General features: G+C 57.2%; 1 protein-coding gene across 1 annotated transcript; it reads left to right on the top strand.

Moving 5' to 3' along the window:
• Positions 1-284: 284 nt before the first annotated feature.
• On the top strand, positions 285-15640 carry LOC133339707 (adhesion G protein-coupled receptor F5-like; the record flags this gene model as incomplete). The annotated part of the gene is made up of 7 exons (XM_061547860.1): positions 285-513; positions 1131-1344; positions 4221-5135; positions 5911-5952; positions 12426-12473; positions 13196-13247; positions 15364-15640. Coding segments are annotated over 7 exons (1613 nt in total), but the record flags the coding sequence as incomplete, so codon positions are not given.
• Positions 15641-15789: the final 149 nt, after the last annotated feature.

Raw genomic sequence — 15789 nt, 5'->3', positions numbered from 1 at the left:
GAACCCACGACCTCCTGCATACCAGGCAAGGTAGTTAACATCTCCTAGCCACCGTGGTTTTAGGGTCCGGGATTGAAACCACGACCTCTTGTAAACCAGGCGAGGCAGTTAACATCGAACCCACGACCTCCTGTAAACCAGGCGATGTTGTCAACATCTCAACATCGAACCCACGACCTCCTGCCTACCAGGCGAGGCAGTCACCATCTCCTGCACGTTCCTCCTCCACCCCCCCTCCCTCTCCTCCCGCTCACCGATTTTCCTCCCCCCCCCCCCCCCCGAAGGTGCCGGTGCCGAAGTCCCGTCGACGTTCAACATCACCAGCGCCAACGTGCAGCTGCTGGGCACCGTCCTCGCCAGCGCCGGCGCCGCCCAGGGGGGCAACTACTCCAAGGTGTTCGCGGGCGACGGAGTCGCCGGGGAGACTGCAGTGACGATCGGTGAGGAGCAGCTGAACAACGTCACCAACGACGGCGGCGGCAGCGGCACCTACGTCGTGAGCATGCTCTTCACGTGAGTCGCTCGCTCACTCATCTACTAACTCACTCAGCCACTCGCTCACTCACCCACTTACCCACTCACTCACTCACGCACACTCAGCCACTCACTCAGCCACTCGCTCGCTCACTCACTCAGCCACTCACTCGCTCAGCCACTCATTCGCTCAGCCACTCACTCGCTCAGCCACTCGGCCACTCACTCACAGGCCACGCCTCCCTTTCCCCACCTCTGGGAAGGTCCGGGACCCTCCACCACGTAATCCCCCAGCACCCCCTTGGGGCCCCAGCCCTCGTACGGGCCGACACAGTAGTGACGTCCTATGTCACTACATAGGTGCTCGCTAACAGCACTTGCCCCTACAGTCTGTTAAGGCTATACGGGGGATCTTTGTCTCTTTGTTTATGTGTGTGGGTCTGTGTGTGTATGTATGTATGTGTCTGTGTGTGTGTGTATGTATGTGTCTTTGTGTGTGTGTGTGTCTGTGTGTGTCTGTGTGTGTGTGTGTATGTATGTGTCTGTGTGTGTGTGTGTGTCTGTGTGTGTCTGTGTGTGTGTGTATGTATGTGTCTGTGTGTCTGTGTGTGTGCATGCGTGTGTCTGTGTGTGGGGCGTGTGGGCGGGGCGTACAGGACTCTGGCTGAAGTCCTGCCCCTCCGGCTGACCCCCGACCTGAACGGCAGCGGCGCTGGCTCCGCTGGCTCCGTGCGGAGCCACATCCTCAGCACCGTCGTGAGCAACCCGAGGAACGGGACGGGCGTCACGGACATCGTCCTGCGCTTCCCGCTCACGGTGGCCATCAATGGCAGCGGCAACGTCGTCAACTGCACCTTCTGGGACACAAAGGTGGGGGTGGTGGTGGTGGTGGGGGTGGTGGTGGTGGTGGTGGTGGTGGGGGTGGTGGAGGTGGGGGTGGTGGGGGTGGTGGTGGTGGGGGTGGTGGAGGTGGGGGTGGTGGGGTGGGGGTGGTGGATGGTGGGGGTGGTGGTGGTGGGGGTGGTGGTGGGGGTGGTGGTGGTGGGGGTGGTGGAGGTGGGGGTGTGGGTGGGGGGGTGGTGGAGGTGGGGATGGTGGTTGGTGTGGTGGTGGGGTGGTGGAGGTGGGGTGGTGGTTGGTGGTGGTGGTGGGTTGGTGGTGGTGGTGGAGGTGGTGGGGGGTGGGGGGGGGTGGTGGTGGGTGGTGGTGGGGTGGTGGGGTGGTGGTGGTGGTGGTGGTGGTGGTGGGGGTGGGTGGTGGGGGTGGTGGTGGAGGTGGGGGGTTGGTGGGGGTGGTGGTGTGTTGGAGGTGGTGGGGGAGGTGGGGGTGGTGGTGGTGGAGGTGGTGGGGGTGGTGGTGGTGGTGGTGGTGGGGGTTGGTGGTGGTGGGGGTGGTGGTGGTGGTGGTGGGGGTGGTGGGGGTGTTGGTGGTGGGGGTGGGGGTGGTGGGGGTGGTGGGGGTGGTGGTGGTGGTGGGGGTGGTGTGGGAGGTGGTGGGGGTGGTGTGGGGTGTGGTGGTGGTGGTGGTGGGGGTGGTGGTGGAGGTGGTGGGGGTGGTGGGGTGGTGGTGGTGGGGGGTGGTGGGGGTGGTGGTGGTGGTGGTGGGGGTGGTGGGGGTGGTGGTGGTGGTGGTGGGGTGGTGGGGTGGTGGTGGTGGTGGTGGGGTGGTGGTGGTGGTGGGTGGTGGTGGTGGTGGTGGGGTGGTGGTGGGGGGGTGGTGGTGGGGTGGTGGTGGTGGTGGGTGGGGTGGGGAGGTGGGGGTGGTGGGGGTGGTGGAGGTGGGGGTGGTGGTGGTGGTGGTGGTGGGGGTGGTGGTGGTGGGGGTGGTGGAGGTGGGGGTGGTGGGGGTGGTGGAGGTGGGGGTGGTGGTGGTGGTGGTGGTGGTGGGGGTGGTGGAGGTGGGGGTGGTGGTGGTGGTGGTGGTGTTGGTGGTGTGGTGGAGGTGGTGGGGGTGGTGGGGGTGGTGGTGGTGGTGGTGGGGGGTGGTGGGGGTGGTGGTGGTGGTGGTGGTGGGTGTGGTGGTGGTGGGGTGGTGGTGGAGGTGGTGGGGGTGGTGGGGGTGGTGGTGTTGGAGGTGGTGGGGGAGGTGGGGGTGGTGGTGGTGGAGGTGGTGGGTGGTGGGGTGGTGGTGGTGGTGGTGGGGGTGGTGGTGGTGGGGGTGGTGGTGGTGGTGGTGGGGGTGGTGGGGGTGTTGGTGGTGGGGTGGGGGTGGTGGGGGTGGTGGGGGTGGTGGTGGTGGTGGTGGTGGGGGTGGTGGTGGAGGTGGTGGGGGTGGTTGGGGGTGGTGGTGGTGGTGGTGGTGGGGGTGGTGGTGGAGGTGGTGGGTGGTGGTGGGGGTGGTGGTGGTGGAGGTGGTGGGGTGGTGGGGGTGGTGGTGGTGGTGGTGGTGGGGGTGGTGGTTGGAGGTGGTGGTGGTGGTGGGGGTGGTGGTGGGTGGTGGTGGTGGTGTTGGTGGTGGTGGTGGCTGGTGGTGGGGGTGGTGGGGGTGGTGGTGGTGTGGTGGTGGGGGTGGTGGGGTGGTGGTGGGTGGTGGTGGGTGGTGGGGGTGGTGGTGGAGGTGGTGGGGGTTGGTGGTGTTGGAGGTGGTGGGGGTGGTGGGGTGGTGGTGGTGGTGGTGGTGGTGGGGTGGTGGTGGAGGTGGTGGGCTGGTGGTGGGGTGGTGGGGTGGTGGGGTGGTGGTGGTGGGTGGTGGTGGTGTGGTGGTGGTGGGGGTGGTGGTGTTGGGGTGGTGGTGGGGGTGGTGGTGTGGGGGGGTGTGGTGGTGGGGGTGGTGGTGGTGGGGGTGGGGGGGTGGGGGGGTGTGGTGTGGGGTGGTGGGTGTGGTGGTGGGTGTGGTGTTGGTGATGTGTTGGTGGGGTGGTGGTGTTGGTGGGGGTGTGGTGGTGGGGGTGGTGGTGGGGTGGTGGTGGGGGTGGTGAGGGCGTGGTGGGTGGGGGTGGTGGGGGGTGGTGGTGGTGGTGGGGTGGTGTGGTGGTGGTGGTGGGAGTGGTGGGGGTGGTGTGGTGGGGTGGTGGTGGGTGGGGGTGGTGGTGGTGGTGGTGGGTGGGTGTGTGGGGGGTGGTGGGTGATGGTGTTGGTGGTGGGGGTGGTGGTGGTGGTGGGTGTGGGGTGTTGGTGGGGTGGTGGGTGGTGTGGTGGGTGTGGTGGGGGTGGAGGGTGGTGGGGGTGGTGGTGGGGGTGGTGGTGGGGGTGGTGTTGGTGGTGGTGGGGGGTGGTGGTGGTGGTGGGGGTGGGTGTGGTGGTGGGGGTGGGTGTGGGTGGTGGGGGTGGGTGTGGTGGTGGGGGGTGGTGGTGGGGGTGGTGTTGGTGGTGGTGGGGGTGGTGGTGGTGGTGGGGGTGGGTGTGGTGGTGGGGGTGGGTGTGGTGGTGGGGGTGGGTGTGGTGGTGGGGGGTGGTGTTGGTGGGGGTGTTGGTGGGGGTGGTGGTGGTGGGTGGTGTGGGGGGCATGACGACACACACGGTACACGCTAGGTAGACGTTGACGACCTCGCCTGGTACGCAGGAGGTCGTGGGTTCGATCCCGACCATGACGCCACCGTGTACCAGGCGAGGTAGTAAACATCTCCTAGCCAGCGTGGGGCGTCAGGGTAAGTGGTCGAACCCACGACCTCCTGCGTACCAGGCGAGGTCGTCAACGTCTATCTAGCCACCCCGTCGGGCTCTCGTATCGTTGCCGTGCCTCATGCCCGCCTTGCCCCGCCCCCTTTCCCCCCCCTGCCCCCCCTCCTGGCCCTGCCCACCCCCCAGTATAACAACGGGCGGGGCGGCTGGTCGGGCGTAGGCTGCCAGCTGACGCCCACCGTCCCCACCGACAACGCGACGTCCTTCTCCTGCCGCTGCAACCACACCACCTCCTTCTCCATCCTCATCTCCCCCGGCGACGACCTAGTGAACGACCCGACCCTCTCGATCATCTCCTACGTCGGCGTCGGCCTCTCGATCGCGTCCCTGGTGGCCGTCCTCGCCATCGAGGCCATCACCTGGCGCCCGTCGGTGTCCAGCGGCCGCGCCTCCCGGCGCTCCAACACGCGCCTCCGCCACCTCATCCTGGTCAACGTGTGCACGTCGCTCCTCTTCGCCGACGTCTGGTTCATCGTGGCCGCCTCTCCCGCCGCCCTCGCCAGCCCCGCGCTCTGCACGGCCGCCGCCTTCTTCGTCCACCTCGGCTACCTGGCCCTCTTCTTCTGGATGCTCTGCGAAGGCCTCCTCCTCGTCTACGTCGTCGTCGTCGTCTTCGAACGCTTCGCCGCCCGAAGCCTTCGCGCCGCGGCCTTCGCCGTCGGCTACGGGGCCCCGGCGGTCATCGCCGCGGTGGCCGTAGCGGCGACGTACCCACGCGGGGCCTACCTGCGCGACGGAGCCTGCTGGCTCGACTGGGAGCGCGGCAGGACGCTGCTCGCCTTCGTGGTGCCAGCCTTCGCCGTGCTCGCCGCCAACATCGCCGCGCTCGCGGTCGTCGTGAACACGGTGGCGCGGAGGAGGTCCGTGGGCGCCGGCTTCTCGGTGAGCCCCGACGTGAACGTCCGGCTGGTCGCTCGGAGCGTCGGGGTGCTCACGCCGCTGCTCGGGGTCACGTGGGGGCTTGGGATCTTCGCGTTCAGCGCCGAGGGCAGGGCCAGCCTCGCGCTGCACTACCTCTTCGCCATCCTCAACTCGCTGCAGGTGTGGGAAGTTGCTGTTGTAGGTTGTTGTTTGTGGGGGGTTTTTTCGGTGAAGTCACCGTGGGTAGAAAATTAAAATTAAAATTAATAAAAGTAAAAAAAAATCACGACGTTTCAGAGGCAACACAAGCATCCGTCTTCAGGTGGAACCGTCACAGCATGATTGCTGTATCAAGTAAAGAGACATCCCAAGAAAACAGTCCTTGTATATATACTGGTTGAGGGTGGGAGGAGTCAAGGTAGGCCTTGGATATTAATAATATTGTGAGGTTCGGTGCGGCTGAAGCACGCTGTTAGCAATGATCCTTTGTAGTGTAGACTGGTTGAATTCGGAGGTTCCAAGAGTTGTTAATTTTTTTACCTACGTGAATTTACCGAAAAAACCTAAGAATATGAATCCTTGCAGTCACGAAAGCTTCAAATCTAGAATTGTAGGTTGTTGTTTGTGGTTGTTGTTGTTGTTGATTTGCGCTGTCGCGTTGGGGGTTGGGTCGCGTGTGCGAACGTGATTGCATTTTGACTGCTTGTGTTGCGGTTATTGCAAACATGATGCCTTGTATAAAGGTGTCAGTTTTGTACCAGTTGAAAGGGTAAAAACCTACTACTATTAGATTAAGGCCATCAATAGACTAGTACCCGGCAGGTGTGATATACATACATCACCTCCAAGTCAGCGTGTGCGCCTCTGTGTGCCACACGCTACGCTAGCAGTACTTGCCACTACGGTCTGTTAATGCTACGCGGGGGACCTTTGTCTTTGTTCTTCTCGCCCCCAGGGCCTCTTCATCTTGATCTTTAACTGCCTCCTCGACAAAGAGGTAAGGGAAGACAATTCACTCACCTATAGACACTTCACTCTTGTTATAGACATGTACACACAGAGACCCATAGATGCATCACTACACAGAGACCCATAGACACACCACCACTACACAAAGACCCATAGACTCACACAGAGACCCATAGACTCACCTTCACACATGTGTAATAAAAGACTCCGTCAGGCACTGCTGGTCTCCGCTTGCCTTTTATTCAAGTTCTTCTCCGCACCCCGCTGGCCTCTTCCACGGACCAGCGTCTCCTCTCGCGTGCCCCGCACGCTCCTCCGTCAGCTCCTTCTCACGCGCGCCCCGCACGCGCTCTCCCGTTAGTCGCTCCGCTCCTCCCCGCTGCGCACACCGCTGGCCGACGGTGTGCCGAAGCACCATCAGCCACGTGGCTGATGGCGCGGCGGCCACCCAACGTGGTCCCGCTTCTTCACTCCATCAACTGGCCCTGATCTCTTCCGGGCTCCCCTCTATAACCTCTCTCCCACTTGACCCTGACTCCTCCCTTCCGGATCGTCAGATCCGGCCTTTCCATACTGCCCTGCTGGCTCCACCTCCATTCACCTCGCTTCCCATTGGAGCTGCCGAGGTGAACGGCGGCCCCTCTCACACGCCCCCCATACCGGGCTCTGCCCCCAATACCCGGGTCGTGTGATTGGGCCAGAGTCCAGCAGAATCCCATTTACGCTCGCTGATGAAAAATCCAGCCGTCCCGGCTGCAACAGGATAAAATAATGCGAGCGACGGCATCTCAATCAGGAATCACCCCAGACCCAACGGAAAGTACAACGACAACACAATTAACGAAAGGGAAGGGATCTGGATCCGGTACGGAACACCGGCCCGTCCTCCGCACAACAAGCAAGAAAGAGTTAAGGAATGGAAAGCAATACACAACAACGGTAACCGACACGCAAGAACGGCCGACGCGCAAAAACCAGGAATGCGGTGTCTTAGAGCGTGTCCGTGTTGCTGGTCCAACCGCCTGGCTCAAGTCCAACTTCAGAGAGCAACTGGTAGAGCAGGAGTGACGAACAGGCGCTCCACTCCCCCTTCAAGTCCACATCCGGTTAGCACAACCGGTAACACCCAGTGTGGCAGGCGCCGAAGATCTGTGACGAGAAGGAGAACCCAACCCCCTGAGGCACAGCACAACGAAACGCACATCCGCATGTCGTACACGACAGCAACCCGGCCCCAGGGTAGTGGAGATGATCTAAATCCGCCCCCCGTAAGGAGAACCGCAATAAATACCCAAAAATCGATGCGCTGGATGTCCCAGTATTTACATTTTAACTAAAAAATATTATTTACACGTGACAACAAAAATGTTCCTGCTCTTGCCCATCAGCAGTCCTCCCTTGAGGACCAGCACAGACATCTCACGTACACAGCATCTACCCACTGTCACTCTCAACACAGCCCCCGGCCGCATACCCTCGCGTGGAGAGAGCTACGCTCCCCAGCGGCAACATTTTACTTGCCTTCGCCCGCACCGTGGTCGTCCAACCACAGCAACGTCGACTGGCCATACACTCGGCCAGTGCAATTTCGGGGACGAGACAATGGCACATGGCAACGACTCAGCCACGCTCCATCCCGTACTATCCCATCACCAATGGACACACCCCAGCATCTTATAGTCTGATGCTTTACAGACAAGGGAAGGTTCATCCCTTGGCAAGGCCAGACCCCATCGACCCCCCCCCCCCACGGGGCAATGTTCCCTCGCCAACATCTTGACGATATTGAGTCGCACTCCCCAACACGCATTCTGAACAACTTAGGATTACTTTCACCAATAGGCTGAACCCGCTGTTTAGCATGTGTCCTCACTGCCGTCCTAGCAATCACCCCGGACCCGTCGCATTCCGCTAACCTAGGCCATATTCCAATCGCTTGAACCCCCACAATATCCATATCCCTGAATAGGATCTGCAGGACTAGTTCCCCTATACATTCAATAACGTCATAACCCAGAGCGGAAACAAGTCCGCGTCCCTTCCCGCTGGAGGACCCACAAGGGGAATCCCCGCCCCATGTGAGCCAGGTCTCCCCGTTCGCTGCAACGTAACGAAACCTCTACTCCTGAATTCCGTGAGCCCCCGGCCCACCAGGTTCACAGTCTGCCACCGCATGACGGAACCCCGACTCCCCGAGCCATATGAGCACATGGCCCAATAGTTTGAGACATACCACGGAGTGTCTCGCCTCCGGGCTGTCAGGTCAGCCATCGGCCATAGGCCGATGTGACCACAACTCTGCATCACCCACTCAACAATGGCAGGCGTATACTGGTGAAATATTTCCCCCAGAATAGAACCCAGCCAGCATCTTTGTCCTAAAATGCTGGTGCAATGTAGTCAGACACGGGCCACTATGCTCCTGTTACCCCGATGGGCGCCAACACGCCAGCATTGCGCACAACACGCAACGCACGCACACAAGTTAGAGCGCAACACGAGAGTCAAGGGACGATATCCGTAACCGCATCCCCGCGGCTCGACGTGTATACTCAAAATAGCGGCGGCACGCGCGAAGCGCCCCACCGAGGTTTTCCCCCGCACGCACAAAATGGCGGCCCCCTGCGCCAAGCGCATCCCCGCGATTTCCCGCGCTAGCCAAAATGGCGGCCCAACGTGCGACCACGTCGGCAGATTTCCCCATGCGTGCACCCCAGCTGCCCATTGCTGGGGGTCACAACACACATCCCCTGTCACGTGTTAACAACCCCCAACGATACGACGCATAGTCGCAGCTCGCTGCGCACAGCAGTCGTATCGGGGGAATTTTTTACCCACTGTTGACCAAGACACATTGCTCATACACACCAACTCGCAATGCAACCCCTGGCCGCATGCAATCAACGGAAAGAGCGACGCCACTTGGTAGCAATTTACGGCCACATCACCCTTGACGGCAGAGCCACCAACAACGCCCTCATCCCTCAACACTCGCAATTTCCTATGAACACACATGCAATCTCGTGTGCACGAACACCCATACAACCAAATTTGAGGGTCCCCCCCGAATTGACCAATTTCCGAACAGGTACGCACAACTAATAACAATCCCGAACCCAATGGTCAAACAATGCACTCCACTCCGTATCCATACAGAAAGACAGTCTATGCAGTACGTGCAGTCAGCATATCGCGATTACAAGCAGCAAAGTTCCACACAGGTCGTACATTATGCACAATCGCAAGCAGAGCTGCAGGCAGACAACACACCGTCACGACTCGCCCGGGGCGGCGGCGAGCAGAGGACGGCAGGGTGGTGACTTGAGACGCCTCGAAGAACTCGGACGGTGAGCGCGACGTCCTTCCGCGACTGCTCCGGTGTCTTGCACATGAGCCAGGACGGGGGTGCTCCCGCCACGGCAGCAGCAGCGTCGGCGCCCTCTCCTTGCGGCTCCTTCCCGCAAAACAGCTGCTCAGCAGCAGGATGCACACCACGCGGCGCCTCCGAGATGGCAGCGCACGGCCGCCTCTTCGCCGCGATGTTCAAGATGGGGGCAGCTTCCCGTCGCGGCGGCGACAAGATGGCGGCTTCCAGCCGTTCGTCCGCGACCACACCCAAAATGGCGGCGTCCTGCCACGTGTCGGAGAGGGCGGGAAGCGTCGCAGAGGCCCCAATGGCGGACGGCTCCGCCCCACCCGAAGGCTCCCCGCTCGAAGGCCCGCCGCGTGGCCGATCCGGCATCATCGCTGGCGCCACCAGGGTGACGAAATCCAGCAGAACGGCCCGCAGCGAATCAAGCTGGACTGCCACGTGGCGCCAGCCGTCCTCGGCGCCCGTCGACGCAGACGGCCCGGCCGCCCTGACGACATCTCGTACTCCTGTCGTGTCGCTCGCCGCCACTTTGCCCACGCCTTCCATGGTCGGGACCCCCACCGCCGGAGGAAGGTTCTCTTCGTCTTCTGAAGATGGTGCAGGTATATTCCTTTTCTTGAGATGTTTTGACATCTCGTTCCACTTCTGACTCCAGTGTAATAAAAGACTCCGTCAGGCACTGCTGGTCTCCGCTTGCCTTTTATTCAAGTTCTTCTCCGCACCCCGCTGGCCTCTTCCACGAACCAGCGTTGTCTCACGCGCGCCCCGCGCACACGCGCTCCCTCCTCAGCTCCTCCACTCGTCCTCACACCCCGCTGGTCCTGACAAGGGACCAGCGTCTCCTTGTCAGGACCACCTGACAAGGGACCAGCGTCTCCGACGGTGTGCCAAAGCCCCATCAGCCACGTGGCTGATGGCGCGGCGGCCACCCAACGTGGTCCCGCTTCTTCACTCCATCAACTGGCCCTGATCTCGATGTAAAGCTTCTTTCGTGACTGCAGGGATTCATCTTCTTGGTTCTTTCGGTAAAGTCGTCACGTAGAAGGGAAATAATAAAATAATAAAAATAAAACATAATAAAATAATTCTCACGACGTTTCGGCTACAACGCAAGCAGCCGTCTTCAGGTGAAGAATGAGACACTGCCAAGCTAGGAGCTTATATATAAGCTGGGTTGGAGGTGCAAGAAGAGCGCCTTAACAAAAATAATGTGCATATCAAGAGGAATTTAGCATATTCATGGAAAATGCGTTAAGGCGCTCTTCTTGCACCTCCAACCCAGCGTATATATAAGCTCCTAGCTTGGCAGTGTCTCATTCTTCACCTGAAGACGGCTGCTTGCGTTGTAGCTGAAACGTCGTGAAAATTATTTTATTTTATTGAGTTTTATTTTTATTATTTTATTACTTTCCTTCTACGTGACTTTACCGAAAGAACCAAGAAGATGGCCCCGATCTCTTCCGGGCTCCCCCCTATAACCTCTCTCCCACGTGACCCTGACTCCTCCCTTCCGGATCGTCAGATCCGGCCTTCCCATACTGCCCTGCTGGCTCCACCTCCATTCACCTCGCTTCCCATTGGAGCTGCCGAGGTGAACGGCGGCCCCTCCCACACGCCCCCCATACCGGGCTCCGCCCCCAATACCCCAGGTCCTGTGATTGGGCCAGAGTCCAGCAGCAACCCCATTTACGCTCGCATTACACTTGTATAGACATGTACACACATAGACCCATAGATTCATCACCACACAGAGACCCAGAAACTCACCACCACACAGAGACCCATAGACTCACCACCACTACACAGATACCCTGAGACTCATCACCACCACACAGAGACCCATAGACTCACCACCACACAGAGACCCATAGACTCATCACCACACAGAGACCCATAGACTCGCCACCACACAGAGACCCATAGACTCATCACCACCACACAGAGACCCATAGACTCATCACTACCACACAGAGACCCACAGACTCATCACCACCACACAGAGACCCATAGACTCATCACTACCACACAGAGACCCACAGACTCATCACCACCACACAGAGACCCATAGACTCATCACCACCACACAGAGACCCATAGACTCATCACTACCACACAGAGACCCACAGACTCATCACCACCACACAGAGACCCATAGACTCATCACCACACAGAGACCCATAGACTCATCACCACACAGAGACCCATAGACTCACCATCACCACACAGAGACCCATAGACTCATCACCACACAGAGACCCATAGACTCACCACCACACAGAGACCCATAGACTCATCACTACACAGAGACCCATAGATTCACCACCACTACACAGATACCCACAGACTCATCACCACCACACAGAGACCCATAGACTCACCACCACACAGAGACCCATAGACTCACCACCACTACACAGATACCCACAGACTCATCACCACCACACAGAGACCCATAGACTCATCACCACCACACAGAGACCCATAGACTCATCACTACCACACAGAGACCCACAGACTCATCACCACCACACAGAGACCCATAGACTCATCACCACACAGAGAACCATAGACTCATCACCACACAGAGACCCATAGACTCACCATCACCACACAGAGACCCATAGACTCATCACCACACAGAGACCCATAGACTCACCACCACACAGAGACCCATAGACTCATCACCACACAGAGACCCATAGACTCACCACCACACAGAGACCCATAGACTCATCACTACACAGAGACCCATAGACTCACCACCACACAGAGACCCATAGACTCATCACCACCACACAGAGACCCATAGACTCACCACCACACAGAGACCCATATACTCATCACCACCACACAGAGACCCATAGACTCATCACCACACAGAGACCCATAGACTCACCACCACTACACAGATACCCAGAGACTCATCACCACCACACAGAGACCCATAGACTCACCACCACACAGAGAACCATAGACTCACCACCACTACACAGATACCCAGAGACTCATCACCACCACACAGAGACCCATATACTCATCACCACCACACAGAGACCCATAGACTCATCACCACCACACAGAGACCCATAGACACTAATGTCTAATCCTCTCTCCACCTCTCTGTCCAGGTTCGCAAGGAGCTGAAGAAGAAGCTTGGACTAGGTGCACAGAAATCGGTGAGTTGTGGTGCTGTCGCGATTGGCTCACAGAGACATCCATGAAGTGCATAGTGTAGTGTATAGTGTAGTGTGTAATGTAGTGAAAGTGTATAGTGTAGTGTATAGTGTAGTGAAAGTGTATAGTGTAGTGTATAGTTTAGTGCATTTTGGAGCGTATTGTAGTAGTGTATAGTAGTGTACTGTGTAGTGTGTAGTGTAGTGTATAGTGTAGTGTATAGTGTAGTGAATAGTGTAGTGTATAGTGTAGTGTAGTGTGTAGTGTAGTGTAGTGTATAGTGTAGTGTATAGTGTAGTGTATAGTGTAGTCTAGTGTATAGTAGTGTGTAGTGTAGCGTAGTGTGTAGTGTATAGTGTAGTGTATAGTGTAGTCTAGTGTATAGTAATGTGTAGTGTATAGTGTAGTGTATAGTGTAGTGTATAGTGTAGTGTGTAGTGTGTAGTGTATAGTGTAGTGTATAGTGTAGTGTATAGTGTGTAGTGCATAGTGTAGTGTATAGTGTGGTGTATAGTATAGTGTATAGTGTGTAGTGTATAGTGTCTAGTATAGTGTAGTGTATAGTGTAGTGTACTGTGTAGTGTAGTGTGTAGTGTATAGTGTAGTGTATAGTATAGTGTATCGTATAGTGTGTAGTGTAGTGTATAGTGTGTTGTGTATCATCGTCATTGTCGTCTTTCTCCCTCCCTCCTCTCCCCTCTCTCCTCCCCGCTCTGTCTGACAGAAGGGGATCAGCAGCACCGGTTTGAATCCAATCGTTCTACCAAGGTTTCACTGTGAGTATGCCTGGTGGTAGTTCAAGACATTGCTCTACTTTCAATCTTGATTTGAAGCTTTCGTGACTGCAGGAATTACTCTTTGGTTCAGTCGGTAAAGTCACGTGGAAAGAAAATATATTTAATAATCGATTGCGAAGTTTTGATTGCAACACAAGCAACCGCCATTGGGTAGAACTAAATTTGAGAGAGAGACAAAACACAGACACGGAGACACACAGACAGACACACAAGCAGAGAGAGACACACAGAGACACACAGACAGACACACAAGCAGAGAGAGATACACAACATAGACTCATGACTTTACCGAAATAACCAAAGAGTTTAATTTAATTTGTTTTAAGTAAAGTGCTAAACCAAAATTAAGCTGTGTTCATGTTACCAGGTGGTAACACAGAGATCCTTGGAGATTCAGATAATCCTATAGAATAATAGAGACCTACAGAAACACACAGATATTTACTGAGACCCATAGAGACCGATAGAGACCCACGGAGACCCACGGAGACCCACAGAGACCCACAGAGACCCGTAGAGACCCCCTGAGACCCCCAGAGATGCACAGCCGAGAGCCATAGAGACCGATAGAGACCCACAGAGACCTATAGAGACCCATAGACCCACTGAGACCCATAGACCCACAGATACCCACAGAGACCACACAGAGACCCACAGAGATCCAGCAACTTGTATAGACCGACAGAGACCCATAGTCATTCATAGACACCCAAAGATCCACAGAGAACCCACATAGACCCACGGAGACCCACAAAGTCCCATAGAGACCCACAGAAACCCACAGAAACCCACCGAGACCCATAGAGGCCCACAGAGACCCACAGAAACCCACAGAGGCCCACAGAGACCCACAGAAACCCACAGAAACCCACAGAAACCCACAGAAACCCACAGAAACCCATAGAGACCCACAGAAACCCACAGAAACCCACCGAGACCCATAGAGGCCCACAGAGACCCACAGAGACCCACAGAGACCCACAGAAACCCACAGAAACCCACCGAGACCCATAGAGGCCCATAGAGGCCCATAGAGGCCCACAGAGACCCATAGAGACCCACATAGACCAATATAGACCCACAGAGGCCCACACTACAGCAACACTATATGTTTTATTGTACCAGGTAAGGCAGACATATCAGAGCAGTCAAATGCAGCTGAATGCACGGTGATGCCAATTCTAAATTTGGAGGGGGTAAAAATCCGGATGAGGACCTGGAGATCGAATCCACGCTGTGACCGCCACGGGTGAGAGCGATGCAGACTCCAAACGTACAGTGGGAGGCATTGTCAGGGTCCGGGATCGAACTCGCGACCTCCTGAATACCAGGCAAGGTAGTGAACATCTCAAAATCGAACCCACGACCTCCTGCGTAGCAGGCGAGGTAGTGAACATCTCATAGCCACCATGAGCATTCGGGTCTGGGATCGAACCCACGACCTCCTGCGTACAGCCGAGGTAGTTAACATCCACCCATACATTCACACACTCACCAACTCACCCACTCAGTTACTCACCAACACACTCATACTCACTCACCCACTCACTCACCCACCCACTCGCTCACACACTCACCCACTCACTCACCCACTCACTCACCCACTCATTGACGCAATCACCCACTCACCCACTCAGTCAGTCTATACTCACCTACTCAGTCACTTACTCACCTACTCACCTATTCACTCACACACTCACCTACTCAATCACCCAACTACTCACTGCCCCACTCACTTCATTCACTCACCCTACTCACTCACTCACTCATCCGCTTACTCACCTACTCACTCACCCACCTACTCACTCACCTACTCACTCATCCAATCACCTACTCACCTACTCACTCACTCACCTACTCAATCACCCACCTACTCACTCACTCACCTACTCACCTACTGACTCACTCACCTACTCACTCACTCACCTACTCACTCACCCACCTACTCACTCACTCACCCACCTAGTCACTCACCCACTCACTCACCTACTAACCTATTAGCTCAGGACAAACAAACTAAACACCGACTTATCTCCCTTATCTCTCCCTTAACTCTCCCTTATCTCTCCCTTATGTCGCTCTCTCTCCCCCACAGCTTCCGAGAGGAGAGAGCCGGAGATGAAGATTCACCTGAAGCGTCCGGCCATAAACAACTCCATCAAATTTCTGAATCTCTCAGACTACCAAACTCTGAACAGTGACTGGTGAACGGGGAGAAAGCAGAGGAGGAGGTGATGGAGGAGTTGGAGATGAAATTGGTTGAGGTGGACGTGGTGGTGGTGGATTGGGAGTCTGCCCCAATGGGCCCGCGTTAACAAATCGCTCTTGAACTGCATCACAAAAGTAACCTGCAGCGTCACACCTATCGCCATCATTAGGGGGACAGAACGGCGGTCCGATCTCCGACTTCCCCAGCAGAGGTCGCAACCGGGGTACCTGATACCACGTACCCTACCCGGTACCCGTTTGCGACCCTGGTGCGGCTGGGTACAGGTACGGGTAGGCCGTGAGTCACTGGTGA

Source organism: Lethenteron reissneri, unplaced genomic scaffold (genome assembly GCF_015708825.2).
Source record: "Lethenteron reissneri isolate LAM-NWPU_2019-01 unplaced genomic scaffold, ASM1570882v1 scaffold_211, whole genome shotgun sequence".
Lineage (NCBI taxonomy): Eukaryota > Metazoa > Chordata > Hyperoartia > Petromyzontiformes > Petromyzontidae > Lethenteron > Lethenteron reissneri.
Note: the sequence above shows the minus strand (reverse complement) of the source record. Positions and strands in the feature narration are given on the sequence as shown.